Here is a 16,796-nt window from a genome sequence, read left to right on the forward strand (position 1 = left end):
GGACTAATTCAGGGGTCCCCAACCACTGGTCCGCGGACCGGTACCGGTCCATGGAACAGGTCCTACCGGGCGCTGGTTTGCTGGCGCCGCCATCTTTTGATGAAAAAGTGCTTCCGGTGAGCTTTTCTGGGTAGAAAGCTCACCGGAAGCACTTTTTCATCAAAAAGATGGCGGCGCAGCTTTCAGTGAGCTTTTCCGGGTAGAAAGCCATTTCTACCCAGAAAAGCTCACGAGACGCGCGCCATCTTTTTGATGAAAAAGTGCTTCCGGTGAAGTCACCGAAGCACTTTTCATCAAAAAGATGGCGGCGCCCAGCTAATGCCGGTACCGGGCCGCGCCATAAAAAAGGTTGGGGATACCGGGCTGCGGCATAAGAAAGGTTGGGGATCACTGGACTAATTGATAAAAAGTTTACTTTGGATTATTGTTTGAAAAACATTTTTATAAAATGATGTATCAAAGATAGATTAGCTAAAATGTATAGAGAGAGACTTCTAACAAGTATTGGAAATGTAAGAGATAATGGTCTAGATAGTTTTATGAGCTTTCCCCCCTCCTGCCTTTGGCTACTCAAGAGCAGTCCAGGAATGCTTTACAAGTTGACAGTATCATAGAAATGATGTTATTTGTATGTCCTTCACTGGTCAAAATTCAGCATGGCTAGGAATCATCTCTTGGGGACAGTAGAGTTTTTGCTACAAAAGAAATTAATTTTGCAAAAAAAAGCACAAAACAGAAATGCCTCTGTAACTCTTGAGTCATTCATTATCTTCTCTATAATTATGAACTTCTTCAGCAAACTGGGGAATTCTCAGGGCCATTATTACTTCTGGCAGACATTTTAAGCATCTCCTCTGGCCTTCAGAAATAGATGGTCTATAGAGATAGAATTATATCCTAGGCCTGGCATTTACATTTACCTGGCTTTCAATCCATCATTTTGCTCTGCAGTTCAAGGGTGTGCTAATAATAATGTGGGATCCGGGGAAATTTTCCTTTTCACAAATGATTTTCTATGTAGATGTAATTCTTGGTTTCCTCATATTATTCTTCCTCCCTAAGAGCGTTGGCAAAGTTCCCATAGCAAAATGCATGAGCACTCAGCCTGAAACAATTCCTCATAAATATTATCAAGCTGGGGACTTCATTGTTGGCGGTGTAATTTCTCAGACCTTCCTTATATCTGGAAGGATGTCATTCAGATGTCATCCCAGTAATGATGATTTGGTAGTACACATGTGAGGAACTAGCTATTTTAAAACTTCCTCCTACATCTCCTTACTCTTGCTTTTTATTTTCTGCACAAGACATTCTACAGAGTATGATTCTGGTCGCATGTGAAGAACAAAATATTTTTAAAATTATGTACTATACCATCTATTTATTTTTCTTCAGAAAGGTACCTCTTTCTGTTCAGTGTAGACAATATGTCTTACAGTATAAATCATTTTAATGTTAGTTCAATAACAGACAAGAAATATTTATAATAAAATACATTATTCTTCTAGTGCTTGAACATAGGAAAGAAGAAAACTTTATTTCAGAACTAATTATACAGAGAATACTTAACTATTTTTGTAAATTTCATTGTAGATTATTGTCACAGAGCTACCAACACATCTTGGCTGTTGTTTTTGCTGTAAAGGAGATTAATAAAAATCCCCAAATTTTAACAAATATGACACTAGGCTTCAACATTTACAATAACTATTTTCTTCCAAGATATACTTGTATTGCTGCTATGGAACTCCTCTCAACACCAGATGGATTCATCCCTAATTATAAGTGTCACATTCAGAATAATCTGATAGCAGTCATAGGAGGACCAAGTTCTATTGAATTTCTTGATATGGCTACCATTATGACAGCTTACAAGTTTGTGCAGGTAAGTCTTTTGCTTAACATATATTGGGGATTGGGGTCAGTTAACAATATTTTAGTGTTCTAATATTTCATTGTGGGCAATACATTTCACTGAATTGTCTTTTGGATAAATTTTAAAAACAAATGTAGCTTTTATAATCTTAGCTGAACTCTTGAAAGAGCATCCAAACATAACAAGTATAGCTGTATATATAGCAATCTTTCAGGTTCAAATAAGACATGGTATTGTGTGGCTTACCTTTAAACATAGAGGTGACACTCCAGTTCCAGTCTGGAGGTTCAGAGTCTACAGAATGCGGGGCAGCACAGGAAGTCATTGTTATAATAACTGTGGGTGTTATTCTGTGTCCTACTCATGCTTTTTGATCAGTTTTTAGTGTCCTCTTTTTTTCAAAGCTAGTGCAGGCTTTCTACCACAGGTTTCATCGACAGTTTCTGTCAGAAACCATAACTTCTATTTTTCTTAGCTGGACATCACATCTTTGTAGTCCTTGCATGGACAATCTTGAAGCCTTCCCAAATTCCCATACACTAGAGCAACTGGCAAGGCATAGAATAGAATAGAATTGTTTATTGGCCAAGTGTGATTGGACACACAAGGAATTTGTCTTCGTGCAAATGCTTTCAGTGTATATAAAAGAAAAGATACATTCATCAAGAGTCAAGAATTATCATGTACAACACCTAATAATAGTCATAGGGTACAATAAGCAATCAAATCATACTAGGAAATAGTCAATACAAATTGTAAGGATACAAGCGACAAAGTTACAGTCTTATAGTCACAAGTGGGAGAGGATGGGCGATAAGGAGTGATGAGAAGATTAATAGTAATAGTAATGCAGACTTTGTAAATAGTTGGACAGTATTAAGGGAATTATTTGCTTAGAAGAATGATGGTGTTCAGGAAAAAACTGTCCTGTTTTTGTGTGTCTAATTGTTCTGGTATGCAGTGCTCTATAGCATTTTTTTGAGTGTAGGAGTTGAAACAGTATATGTCCGAGATGTGAGGGGTCTGTAAATGTTTTCACAGCCCTCTTTTTGACTCGTGCATTATACAGGTCCTTGATTGAAGGCAGGTTGGTAGTAATTGTTTTTTCTGTAGTCCTAATTACTCTATGGAGTCTATGTCTGTCTTGTTGGGTTGCAGAACCAAACCAGACAGTAATAAAGCTGTAGATGACAGACTCAATAATTCCTCTGTAAAACTGTATCTGCAGCTCCTTGGGCAGTTTGAGTTTTCTGAGTTGGCACAGAAATAACATTCTTTGTTGTGCTTTTTTGATGATGTTTTTGATGTTAGGTATCCATTTTAGGTCTTGTGATATGATAGAACCTAGAAATTGAACCTTGAAGTTCTCTACTGTTGATTCTGTGTTGTCTAGTATTATAAGAGGTGGTAGTATGGGAGGATTTCTTCTAAGTCTACCACCATTTCTAGGTTTTGAGTGTGTTGTTGTGGTGGCCATCCATTCTGATGATGTGTCCCACCCACTTCATCTGATTGTCAACATCCAGCTTCAGTATCCAACTAAAAGTCCAGGACTGTTTCATTTCTGAGAAGCTTACTGTATATTGAATACATGGCTTAGTAAAGTTGAGATAAAACTATGAGATCCTCAAGTCCCAGTTCATAGTATTAAACAATTATTTTCCCAGCCAACACCCAGGCCTCCACATAGACCAAGTAAACAATTTTCCTTTATTATGGGAACCATCTGCCTCAATTGCACACTTGCTAAGACATCCTTGAAAAGTTTCCAGACTCTCACAAGCTTCTGTGGAGCTGCAGAAGTTTTGTTTCTCTAGTTAATTCATTTGTAACTAACACTTCCCCACCTTTCTCTAATGGCATGTAGAAATGACAAGGCACGTAGCTGCCAAAGTTTCACTCTTGACATGGATAATCAGAGGCTCAATGCTGGTGGGCTCTACATGGCCAGCTTACTAAAAAGTTGTTAGCTGATTAAATTGAAACATTAATTAAATTAAGTTCAGTTAATATTATATAGCATATTAATGAGTAGTATTTAATACAGTTATATTAAAATACACCAAAGACCCACAATTTATGGTGTGACTGGTATTTTTCATCACCTTGTTTGTTTTAGGTTGCATATAGTTCTGCCCCAGAGACAAATAGCACCATGCAAAGTCATTTCTTTTACTGGATGCTCCCAAAGGTCGATCATCAGTATCATGGACTTCTCCAACTCTTTTTGCATTTTGGTTGGACCTGGATTGGGATTTTGTACCTTAATGTCGGCAACATAGCTGAGAACTTGCTGAGGAATGTTATTCCCATGTTTTCCAGAAGTGGGATCTGTTTTGAATTTATAGAAAAAATATCAAATGGATTTCTCAGTGAGGATGAGAAGACAATGCATGCATCATACAATATTTTAAGTGTTGTTTTGAAGAGTACTACTAAAATAGTGATGTTTCTGGGGGGATTTCAGAGTGTGCTAAATTTAAGGGCTTTGCTCAGAATTTCAGAATATAATGATATGCCATATAACCCCAAGGTTTGGTTTATGACAGCAGAGGTAGATTTCTCGTCTGTTCCTTTCCAAAGATATTGGGATCTTAATTTCATTCATGGCTCTATGACACTTGCAATACACTCAAAACAAGTGTCGGCTTTCCAGAAATTTGTTCAGATGAGGAGCCCGGTTTTAGATAAGGAAGATGGATTTCTAATTCAGTTCTGGCAACAGATGTTTAATTGTTTGCTCCAATCTTCCATCGCAGACAAAGAGGATGACAATATCTGCACTGGGGAAGAGAAACTAGAGACTCTCCCTGCATCTGTGTTTGAAACCAGCATGACTGCCCATAGCTACAGTATCTACAATGCTGTCTATGCGATTGCACATGCTTTGCATACCATGTATTATTTCCAAGGCCAACAAAGAACAATGATGAGAGAGAATCTCCTTAGTCAACAGTCATGGATGGTAAGGAGAATAATTAGGACATTCCACTAGGTATATTGAAACAGTAACATAGGATAGGTATCAGCATTTTCATTTTTGAGCTGCTTGGATATGTAGTGACCTCTAGTAATTTTCACTATTTATATTCAATGAAATTATTATTAATTTCATATTATTAATTACATATTATTAATATGTATTACATTATGTATTAAAACGATAGCCCAATAGTCTTTCCTATTAGATCTGAATTCTATAATCTGAATTACTTCTTCAGAAATGAGGTAATTCTAGATATTTGTGCTATTTTTCCTATTTTAAAGTATTGAACAAATAAGTATATTAGGTTATTATGAATTAGGAACCCCAAGACCTCTCATATTTGTCTTATTAACAATAAATTCTTCCAATTTATTATTTGTCCATGGAATATCTTATTATCATAAAAGTCTTCTTAAAAATAGATATTCAGTAAGAAGGCAAGAAGTAGAAAGGGTAAACATCAGCTTATTTTTTTGTGTGTGTTTGATCCAGATATTCAGTAGATTACTTATTACTGTATTGTCTATTATAATTTTTGTATTTTTGATAAATAGTTAGACTTACTTAATGATGCATTATGTCATCTTTATACAATTGATTCTTTTTCAATATATGGCATTATTCTTTGCATAAAAATATTGTTTCACAGATATTCACTTCTATAAGTGTAAATATCTCACAAGTCATATTATGGAATTAGTGAACATTTTTATTTGCTAAGTTATTATTATAATTTTTTGAAAGAGAACTTTAGTTACTGACAGTAACTAAATATATATGTCTTCACTTCTTTGACTACTGCTTAGCTCCACCGCTTTCTACAAAGTATATCATTTAACAATAGTGCTGGAGAAAAAATTTATTTTGACCAGAATGGTGAATTGCTGGGTGGACTTGACATAATAAACTGGATCACTTCCTCAAACCAGACCTTTCTCAGAAAGATAGTTGGAAAGATAGATCCATGGGCAACCACCAACAAACATTTGATTATTTATGAACATGATGTGGTTTGGCCCAGCTTGTTTAATCAGGTAGAGTTCATGTTCTTTTGACTCATGTTGCATTTCTTTCCCCACTTTATCCCCACTGTTCCAAAAGTGTTATACAGCTCAAACTTTAATGTGAATGGCACAGATATTCAGACATGTGAATTTTTTTTTGTTTTGTTTTGCTTGTAATCCTTGTGCTCAGTATAATTATATGGAAAACAATGAGTCCTTCAGAAAGACAGGGATGGTTTGTCATCTGCTTCTTTCTTAGTTTCTAGTAATGGAAAGACTTGGAAATTATGATGCAAATTCTTATTCTAGCACCATTGTAATCCATTCATCCAATGAATATTAATATGCTTCCTATATAAGAAATAAAACTATTAATGGCGATTTGTGGCCCCATTGCAAATATCAGAGAGTTTGGTCCACAAAATGTAATTCATTGTAGGGTACCAATCTCTGGACAATCTCATTAACAAACTCTGTTGGATTAAAAAAATTGCATGCTGACCAATAAATGCAACAATATAGTAAATTTATTTCCTAAGACTCAGCATATTCCTACATGATCACATTGAAGATATTAAAAAATGGATCAGTCTGGTGTAGCAGTTAAGAAATCAGGTTGGAAACATGGCAACCATGAGTTCCAGTTCCATCTTAGAGAAAGGCCAGTGGGGTGAGCTTTGACCAATTACCTTTTCTCAACCTTAGAAAGGAAGCAGTGGCAAACCAATTCTTAAAATATTGTCAAGAAAACTGCAGGGACTTGTCCAACTACTATTTATGAACCAGACACAATTGAAAGAAGGGAAAAAAAGAAATCATATAATCCTATAATCACGGGTGCAAATTTTTTAACTACTGGTTCTGTGGGCATGGCTAGGTGGGCATGGTCAGGTAAGCATGGCCAGGTGGTCATGTGACTGGGTGGGTGTAGTTTTTTTGGCCTACTGGGCCTCAGGGAAACCTCCTGGAAGCAAAAATGGGGCAGGAGTGGGCTGCCCCCCCTGCACCCCATTTTTGCTTCCAGTGGGCAAAAAAATAAAAAAAATAAAAAAATAACCTCCTGGGCCTCAGGAAAGCCTTCTGGGCAAAGCAGTACAACAGTGAGGGTGGGGGGAATCAGCTGTGCCATGTGATTTAGATTAGCTAGAAAGCAAGAACTGTTTGCTCCCAGCTGATTTTTGCAGCTACCGGTTTGCCCAAAACTGGCCCAAACCAGTAAAATCCCATCCTTGCCTATAATCCTATTTTATACTGCAGTATTCTGTTCTGACCCAGCTTCCCAAACATGACAAACCCTCTGATGTGAACTCAAAAGATTCCTTTACAGTAGAACCTCTGGTCACGAACACTTCTGACCACAACCAAATCAGATTCTGACCCAAAGAATAATAAAATTTTTGAATCTGGTCATGAACACATACTGGGGTGATGATCAAACACAACCCCTGACTCAGAAATTCCTGAAGATGAAACATTAGAAGATGAAGGAGTCACCAAACTTATGGAACAAATTATGGTCGTGGCCAGAAGTTCTACTGTATTAGGAATGCTGGCAGCCCCGGCAAAACATTTATCTTGCAGGGCTAACAAGTCCATCCGGCTTGAAGATGAATAGTTATCTGCCACACCTATTCATCTCTGCCCTCTACCTTTTATCCCCAGAGCTAGGTTGGAGCCTCACTAACAGTGGTAGCTCTTCCTTCCCCAGGATTGACCCACAGCTTTCCACTGCTCTCCCCTTCTCTGCCTTCTGTGACTCTCCATCTGAGGGCTGATGGATGGCCCAGGCTCTACCTCTGTCTGTCTCTCTCTGCCACCTCCATTCCCTCTTCCCTTCGGAGCTCCCAGGTTGTCCTGATGCTGACCCTGACTCCTATACCTCCTCCTCCTCTGACTTGGCTGCTGGAAGGGCTGGTAGCCAACAGACCACAGCATATCCTTAAAAAATGGTAGATTCTCCTTGAATCAATTGTTCAACCTGGCAATTGAAAATATTTCCAGATCTCCAATATTTGAAATGTCCTATTTTCTCTGTTGAAACATCTTTTTTTTTCTTTTTCTGGAAAGGAACAGCCTGTTTCACTTTGTAATGAGAAATGCAATCCAGGTTACCGCAAGGCCAAGATTGAAGGGCAATCATTTTGTTGCTATAACTGCACTCGATGCCCAGAAGGAAAGATCACAAATCAGATAGGTAAGAGATCCCAAGAAAGACATTGGCTGTATCTGAACATTTGGATATCAAAGTATGTTCAATTGATTTAAGATTCTTCTTAAAATTTCTTTTAAGTTTAGCCAGTTTTTCAAAAAAGCAAACAAAAATCCACTTCCAAAATATTGTTTTTGTAGTTTCTCTTATACACAAGCTGTTCCTTTTCTCCTGAGTTCTACATTAATTATTAAAATATAATTAATGTGTGATTATAAATATAATCACAATGTGTGAACTAGAAAAAAAAAGGTCATATAAATGGACAGTTTATTCATCTTAATCAACAACATCTATACTAACAAATCATACCATGAGACAAAGTCATAATACATTTATTTTTTTAAAAAAATCTGAAATACGAAATAGGGAGGGCTCAAAAATATGAACAGAGGTAGATGCAAGCATTTCATATTGACTCATCAGTACCTATATTACAATAACACAGTTAAAATCAGTCCAAATATAGGATTTAGCAAGAGCATTAATAAAACCTATAACATAAAGCAACCAATGGAAAGCAACCAATGGAAAGCCTTACATCCACGGAGGCATAGATTGACATAAAGCTGTTTCTGCATGCACAAGGGAGGCTTCAAATGGTTAATGGTGACTGTATATTTTATTTATCAGATCTAGATGACTGTTTCCAGTGCTCAGAAGATGAATATCCAAACAACAAGCAGGATTTATGCATGGCAAAAGATATAAGTTACTTAGCTTATGAAGAACCTTTGGGGACCACCTTAGTGACTTTGGCTCTTGTGCTTTCTTTTATCACAATATTGGTGTTAGGAATCTTCAGGAAGTATCACAACACTCCAATTATCAAAGCCAACAACCGCAGCCTCTCCTATACCCTCCTCCTCTCCCTTCTCCTCTCCTTTCTTTGCTCTCTACTTTTCATTGGTCAACCCATGAAGGTGACTTGTCTCCTTCGACAGACTTCTTTTGGGATGATCTTCACTGTAGCTGTTTCTTGTATGTTGGCCAAAACTATAACTGTGGTGTTTGCGTTCATGGCCACCAAGCCAGGATCACGGATGAGGACATGGGTTGGGAAAACTCTATCCCTTTCCATTGTTCTCTCCTGCTCCTTTATTCAATTTCTTCTTTGTACTGTGTGGTTAGCAACCTCACCCCCTTTCCCAGACATGGATAATCATTCCTTCATTTCTGAAATCATTGTGGAATGCAATGAAGGGTCAGTTGTCATGTTTTATAGTGTTTTGTCTTTTATGGGTTTCCTGGCTATAGTCAGTTTTATTGCAGCTTTCCTAGCTAGGAAGTTACCAGACACTTTCCAGGAAACCAAATCTATCACATTCAGCATGCTGATTTTTTGCAGTGTCTGGTTGTCCTTTGTGCCAGCCTACATGAGCACCAAAGGCAAATACATGGTAGCTGTGGAGATCTTCTCCCTCCTGGCCTCCAGCACTGGGCTTTTGGCTTGTGTCTTTTCCCCCAAATGCTACATTATCATCATGAGGCCTCATCTGAATAAAAAGGAGCATCTCATAAAGAGAATTATTTAAGCAATCTTGCCTTTTGTATTTAGCCAACATGGGAGTGGCATAATGAGACAAATCCCTTGAGGCATCAATTCTGAGGGGTTCTTTAAAGATCAGATAGTCTAATTTCATGGTGCTTGAAACAGATCCAGAGCATCAGCCAAAGATATAACTATTATGTACTGGAGTTTGCAATGGGTTTGCTGTATTTATGTAATGTTCTGAATAAAATGAACCTAGTTCATTAGTTGGTGCAGTGGTATATGAGGAAATTATGAATATGGATATAGACTCTGAGTTACAGCAGCTATAGAAACTACAATAAGGCAAATGTGGCTATCATGGCATAATTAGCATAATTGGAAGTAGTCCTGGCTGAAATCATATATTTGTTCTTTAGGGTCTATACTTAGCTGAGCATGCTTTAAATACAAAGTTTATTCACAGGATTTACAGGCAAATGCCAAAATCCAGAAATGCTACTAAGATTTTAAAGAAAATTGTATGCTATAACAAGACATTTTCAACCCCCCATTTGTATTATGTTTGACTTTAAATACTTTTTTTTTATTCTACATCTTTTCTTGCAGCAAGTCTTTGTGTTAATGTTCAGGTATGATTCTTAGATAGATAATTAATCTTTTAATAGTGGGTTTTCAGATGAATGGAATTGTTGAAATAAATGGAAACAAAAGGAATTGTGAGGGAATGTAGTCTGGATTCCCAGGAGGGAATGAGTGCATTCCAGAAAAGTAAGAGACAAATCAATTCAGATAGTTTGTGTGATAGTTAAAGGGTAAAGACAACTCCTCCTTAATAATTCCCAGAGCATATGTTTTATAGGGATGGTAATTTGCCTTACTTTGGTAAGATTCTGTCTATAAATAAGGAACATTAAAAAAATTAAAAATTGCTTGGAGAAAATGCATGCCTTTCTTGGTTTTTGGAATCTGGCAGGAATGTGTCATTGCCTTGAAGGTTCAGCCTGTTGAATATCTTAGTAGAACATACTCATGGGAATCTGTTGAGTCTGTTCTCAAGATGCCAGTCTTCTTCCTGGCATTTGGCACCCTAAAATTGTCCCCCCATTTTGATCTATTTCTTCTCACTAAGAATATTGGTCTCTTGATGAAAAGTAGGTATCAGAAGGTTGGAAACAATTCCAAGAACCTTTACTTATGAAAATGTAATCTTTCATCATGTATCACTTTTGCATATGCATGCTTGCTTGCATCATTTCCCCTCCTTTTCTGAAATATATAAATATCAATTCATCTCTTTTATTTGCAAGAGTGCGTCTCACAATCCTTTTGGTGGGGTCCCCTCAAGAACATATTGTTTTTATAATAAATACTGCAGTGAGTTTCCATTATTCTGTGTTCTGATTTGGCAGAAGCAACTCTGTCTTTGTGTAGTTTATTAGCTGGGACAGCTTCAACAACCTCAACAGACCAACTTTTAGGTGGAATTGATATCCTGTATCTGCTGTTGTGTGTCTAATGTCCAATCCAGTTTCTGTATCTTCTTCTTATTCAGATTTGCTGACTGAACTTGACAGAAAACTACATTTCACACAATAATTTTTCTGCCGAGAAATGTCAGCATGTTGGTCTGGTCAATTTTTTAAACAATTTGCATTGCCATTGAAATTAAGATTTACAAAAATCATCAGGTTAAAATTTTAAGTGGCTTGATAGAACCAACACTAACAAGAATTGAAATGTTGAGTACATATATAGTTACACATTTTTAAGGAGGTTCCATGCCATGATAAACATACTAGTCTCACATTTCTCTTTTATATCCTATAGCTTTTATTTCAATTGTACGAGGAGAGACTGAACAAGAATTAAGAGATTCTGTAATCATAGTGACCCTAATGATTTGGCTATAATTTTGTTTGACTTTAACATAAGTCTCCATAAACATGAATACTTCAAATACTTCAAAATTAGTCCATTCCTTTTATATTGGTGTGGGTGTGTGGGTGAGTATGTGTGCGCACACACACACGTGTGTGTGTGCGTGTGCATGTGTCTATGTATGGATATATATTCACTATACATTTGTGTGTATATCTTTCTGTAATATACAGAATGTGTCTTAGTGAGTTTCAGTAATGGAAGTTATATTTATTGCTAAGCAGAAAACTCTTCTGAAATGGACTCTGGAAATTCAACATATTATTTTCTATCATAAAAATGATCCATAAGAAAAAAAAATCTTCCTTTTCTTCTATGCAAGAAGGTAATTTGCTTTTTTTTTTTAAAAAAAAAAATGACACAACCCTCTCTGAAATTCAAGAGAATTATGAAGTCCTTTTCAAGTCTACCTGCCATTCATACTTTTAAAATGTTGTACTATTTTCTGGTGGTTGTATTGGGAAAAGATGTCTTGATATTAGTTCCTGCAATAATTGTAACCAGATTATTTGAAGCATCATACTTATAGTTAAGAAAGATTTTTTTCCCATTAGAAAGACAATGGGACAAGTGAGACAAGAGCAGTCCAGAGTTCCATAAAATTATCTCCTTCTCTCTCTCTCTCCACCCCTCTCTCTCTCTCCCCTCTCTCATATATATACACACATACATACATATACACACACACACACCCCTACACTTACACCCACCCACAAACACACACAGACAGTATATATGTATATGCATATATAAATAGGACCTATTTTATATATACTCCAGGCGACATTGGGTAAAAATCAAAGGATTTTAATTCCTTTCATTGTTAGCAAATGCGAAATACCATTCCTGTCTATAAGCAACTAAAAATAAACATAGTATTATCACCAGTATCTTATTTATTTCCTGATTTCTTGGAGCTCACATTGGTGTTCTTATTTGTCTTTTAAGAAGTAGATCTAATTGGTTCATTCGAGATTCCAGAAGTTAGAACACTATTCTAAGACAATGAAAAAAAAAGTTTTCTATCTTATAGTTGTCTATCTGGCAATGATGTTTGAAAAAAAAAAACATCATTTGAGTTTTGGAACATCATTTGAGATTCAGACTTTCTACCCAACAGAAATCCTCCTGGGGCCATAGACTTCTTCTGAGGCTAATTAGAGATTCAGAAAGTCATGGCCACATCATCAGCATAGAAAAGCAGACCCAGCTATTTATTGTTAATATTAGAAGGGTAGCATTCTTTTTTGGTTGGAAATGCAACCTTTTCTACTGCAATGCAAAAAATAGAAACAAGGTTTCCAAGGGAAATTACAGCCATGACAAACAGCCTGGATATCATCCAGTATATCATCCTGTGGGGGAGTTGGACTAGATGACCTACAAGGTCCCTTCCAACTCTGCACACACACACACACACACACACACACACACAATTCTTGTGTAAAGAATTCATACAGTATATGCCATTGTTAGGTTTACTAGCTGGATCTTTTGTTTCTTGCCCTTTGGAAAAGTTAGAGGGGATATTCTATGAAATTCTCATGTTATGACTTCTGGGGTGTCTCACCTCAGTGGGGTTTCTGCATCTCCTCATTCAACCTATTGCTGACTTTAGTGACTTGGGGGGGGAAATAGTCTACAATTTGATTTTTCTGATTGAAGGAAATCAAATTTTATCTGGAGCTGAATACTATTGTGGGTTTCCAAATTGTTTCCTATCAGTTCTATGCATGATTCTATGCAGGCACACTTCACACACTCACCCAGGATGGAGATAGATAACTGGGTGTTATTAGCATATTAGTGATACCTCAGCCTGTGATGATGGATGATCTCCCCCATCAGAAAGGTTGGTTTTGCAAATTGCATTCAGCCAGTTTGTAGGTTATTTTAGGAGCCGCTCTAGAACTTCTTTCCAATGGGAAAAATTCACTACAAGCATGCTGCTCCGAATAATTCTGTTCCTGCTATTGCAGGATCTAATGTCAACACATCCTTTCCCAACACAACCAACCTGTCTCTCTATAAGTTTAAATATATGAATCACTGGTATCTAAAAGACTTGAAAAACTACTTCATAATTTTCTTAACTTTCAGAGAGGGTTGTGTGAAAAAAAATAAATTACTTTCTTGCATAAAAGAAAAAAAAGGAAAAAAACACCCTTATGATTCATTTGTATGATAGAAAGGAATATCCTGAATTTTCAGAGTCCAATTTTTTTCAGAGAAATTTCCATCTTAGCAGTAAATATAACTTCAATTACTGAAACTCATTAAGACATATCATACACACACATACATGACACACTCATCAATATGAAAGGAATAGACTAATTTTAAAACATTGGAATATATTGAAACTTATTTTATAATTGAACACAACTATAGACAAAGAAGTGGACCGGCAAGGTGACACAGGTGTGGGGGTGTGCAAGACCTGGCTGCAACTGTCCAAAGGTAAGCAGCTCCACCCTCCCATCTCCACCCGTGCTTGATTTTTACCCATGTGCCTCACCCCACCTTGTGCAACCAGGAGCAATGGAATGGGTGGGGTCTTAACTAGGATTTATTTTGAGGTAGGGCTTATATTGAGTGTATGGTAAAAATCAAGCTAGGTGTCAGGTTTCCAAGCAATAAAATCCATTTAAAAAGAAAAGGACAAGGTCCTTCTTTCAAAAAGATTTCTTCCCCGATGAGACTTGCGAGAATGTTTAAGAATAAATTGGATAAATGCTGGAAATGTCATCAGATACCTGGTTCATATTACCATATGTAGTGGACATGTTCGGACACAAAGAAATATTGGACTAAAATCCACACATTGTTGGAAAAAATGATAAAACAACAAATAGACTTTAAACCAGAGATCTTTTTATTGGGAGTCATACCGGACATATACAATAAAGAACTGAAATATTTGATTGTAAATGTTTTAACAGCAGCTAGAATTGTATTTGTGAAGAACTGGAAAAATGACAAAATACCTATGCAGGAGGAAGTTATTAAAAAAATTATGGACTGTGCTGAAATGAGTAAACTGACATTTGAAATTAGAGAACAAGAAGACAAGCAATTTTATATGATATGGGATTTGTTTTATCAATGGTTGGATAAAAAGGCATGGCAATGTAATAGACTAGATAATTTTGTGATAGAAATTTAATAGATTGATATAAAACATAATATAGACATATATAACCACTGGCTGAAAGAATAACACAAATTTTAAAATAAGATCTGGAACACCTCGTATAAAATGATGGAATAAATAGTTTAGTCATAGATAATAAATAACTGATAAATATATAAGCATATGTTAGTGTGACAATGTGAAGACTGATATAAATTGTGAATATATGACTACAAAAGGATAGCACAAAAGATATGCAACCAACTGACACACTGTATGTATATAAAATGGAAGATGGTTTTATGTTTTTACATTTTGTATGTGTATGTTTGTTTTTAAAAATAAAAATTCTTTATTAAAAAAAAAGATTTCTTTTATTTAGGAAAGCATCAAATTAGCAAAGTCCATGGTAATTCTTGATCTGACACAACCCAGAATTACTCCACAATATTACAAGTTAGAAACAACCCCCAAAAGTCACATTCTCCAATAGAAGTAATTCAACGTTGCTTGATGTCATAAATCTCTACTTCAAGGGGCCCCAACAAGGACAGCTTGTTTCCCATGGGAAGAAAAATCACCTAGCCAAAACGACTCTCTTTATCTCCACTCCTCCCCTCTTAGGAATGTGTCAAACCCTTCCCCCCATGACTACCACAGAGAAAGTAAGAAAAAGAATATATACTAAGACTAACTAAAATGGCTACACTTATGTCAATTTCAGGCTTGACAGGCTGCCCTTCCTCATTTGGAAAGAAACCCCTGCAATGACATAAAATACACAAAGATTGAAATTAGGTTAAACACAATCATACAATGCACATTTTAACCTCCTCTGCCACCCACAGAATTTGGTTTTGGCTTGTGTGGGTATTTTTTTCATGGAGTTTCCCCACCAATCTATCAGCATTTACTTTCCAGCTATTAACCCAAGTTGCTTGTGAAATTGGATAACCTTTCCAATAAATTAAATATTGCAACTTCCTCCTGAAAATCCTAGAATCCAAAATTTTCTTAACTTCATAATGTTCATGCCCTGCAATGAACAAAGGCTTTGGGGGTGCATGTTCTGCTGGCCTCGAGGAAGAATCAACAACTGGCTTTAATAAATTAGTATGAAACACCGGATGTACTTTCCCCAATAACCTAGGGAGGTTAAGTTTCACAGTTACTGGGTTTATTACTTTAATTTAATTATCTGAAAAGGCATTTTGGACTTAATTTTCTAGAAGGTAAATTTAACTTTAAATATTTAGTTGACATATAAACTTTATCTCCCACTTTAAATTGTGGCTGCTGGGAATGGTGTTTGTCAGCTTGTATCTTTTGGATTTGTGCTGCCTTAATGAAAGCCTTTTTTGTGTGTTTTCCCAAGAGTCTTTAGTTGACTCCATCCACTCAGTTACTGACATGGATGGTGGGGGTGGGTGGGTCCCTCAGCAATTCAGGCATGGGAACAAACTTCATCCCAGTATTGATTTGGAAAGGTGTTAACCCTGTACTACTATGTACAGCATTATTATGAGCAACCTCTGCAAAAAGCAGCAAATCAGCCCAGTTGGTTTGTTGATAATTTACATAACATCTCAAATATTGTCCAATAATTTGGTTAGTTTTCTCAGCCAGTCTGTTGGTCTGTGTGTGGAAACCTGAACTCCGACCTTGAGAGGATGCAATTGCTTGTATGATTTCCCTCCAGAATTTTGCAGTAAACAGAACCCCTCTATCTGAAATGATTCTGTGAGGCACTCCATGCAATCTATAAATATGATTTACAAACATTTTGGATAATTTCCTGGCTGATGGTAGACCTTTGCATGGAATAAAATGAGCTTGTTTCTGAACCCATCCTCTGCCTGGATAAAATGCCCATCCTAAAGGAATTTGGTCAGCTGGAGGTAAATGAGGTGGGGGGAGTGTTAGGAATATAAGTCACCGAACAGTGATTTGGGTTGGAAATATACCAGGATAGACATTTTAATAGTGTCTCTTTAAGAGAATCATAAAAGTGTAATTGGGTGTAGTTTCTCAAACGGCCATAAGATGGAGCCAGAAACCTGGGTTGTATAGTCTGAGTCTCTTTTTCCTTCTGTTGGAAAGTATTGCCGTTCCTCGATTTTTCCTAATTGACTGAAATTCATGGATTTGATGTAAG

At 36.6% G+C, this 16,796-nt stretch overlaps 2 protein-coding genes across 2 annotated transcripts; both read left to right on the forward strand.

Moving 5' to 3' along the window:
- The first annotated feature begins 1,092 nt into the window (after positions 1-1,092).
- Positions 1,093-9,610, forward strand: LOC113427500 (vomeronasal type-2 receptor 26-like). The gene is made up of 4 exons (XM_087947270.1): positions 1,093-1,238; positions 1,594-1,885; positions 7,934-8,060; positions 8,709-9,610. The coding sequence occupies exons 1-4, from the start codon at positions 1,093-1,095 to the stop codon at positions 9,608-9,610; spliced, it is 1,467 nt and encodes a 488-aa protein (XP_087803396.1).
- Positions 4,032-4,871, forward strand: LOC148129286 (vomeronasal type-2 receptor 26-like). The gene has a single exon (XM_087947271.1). The coding sequence runs from the start codon at positions 4,032-4,034 to the stop codon at positions 4,869-4,871; it is 840 nt and encodes a 279-aa protein (XP_087803397.1).
- Positions 9,611-16,796: the final 7,186 nt, after the last annotated feature.

This window comes from Notechis scutatus, chromosome Z (assembly GCF_049901735.1).
Source record: "Notechis scutatus isolate UNSWTSFEM ecotype Mainland chromosome Z, rNotScu1.2, whole genome shotgun sequence".
Taxonomy (NCBI): Eukaryota; Metazoa; Chordata; class Lepidosauria; order Squamata; family Elapidae; genus Notechis; species Notechis scutatus.

Excerpts from the sequence above, each read along its gene's own strand:
- LOC113427500 (XM_087947270.1), top strand. The coding sequence starts at position 1,093 with ATGAGCACTCAGCCTGAAACAATTCCTCATAAATATTATCAAGCTGGG. Across the intron at positions 1,239-1,593 it reads GATGATTTGGTAGTACACAT|ATTATTGTCACAGAGCTACC; the intron begins GTGAGGAACTAG and ends ATTTCATTGTAG. Across the intron at positions 8,061-8,708 it reads AAAGATCACAAATCAGATAG|ATCTAGATGACTGTTTCCAG; the intron begins GTAAGAGATCCC and ends TTTATTTATCAG.
- LOC148129286 (XM_087947271.1), top strand. The coding sequence starts at position 4,032 with ATGCAAAGTCATTTCTTTTACTGGATGCTCCCAAAGGTCGATCATCAG.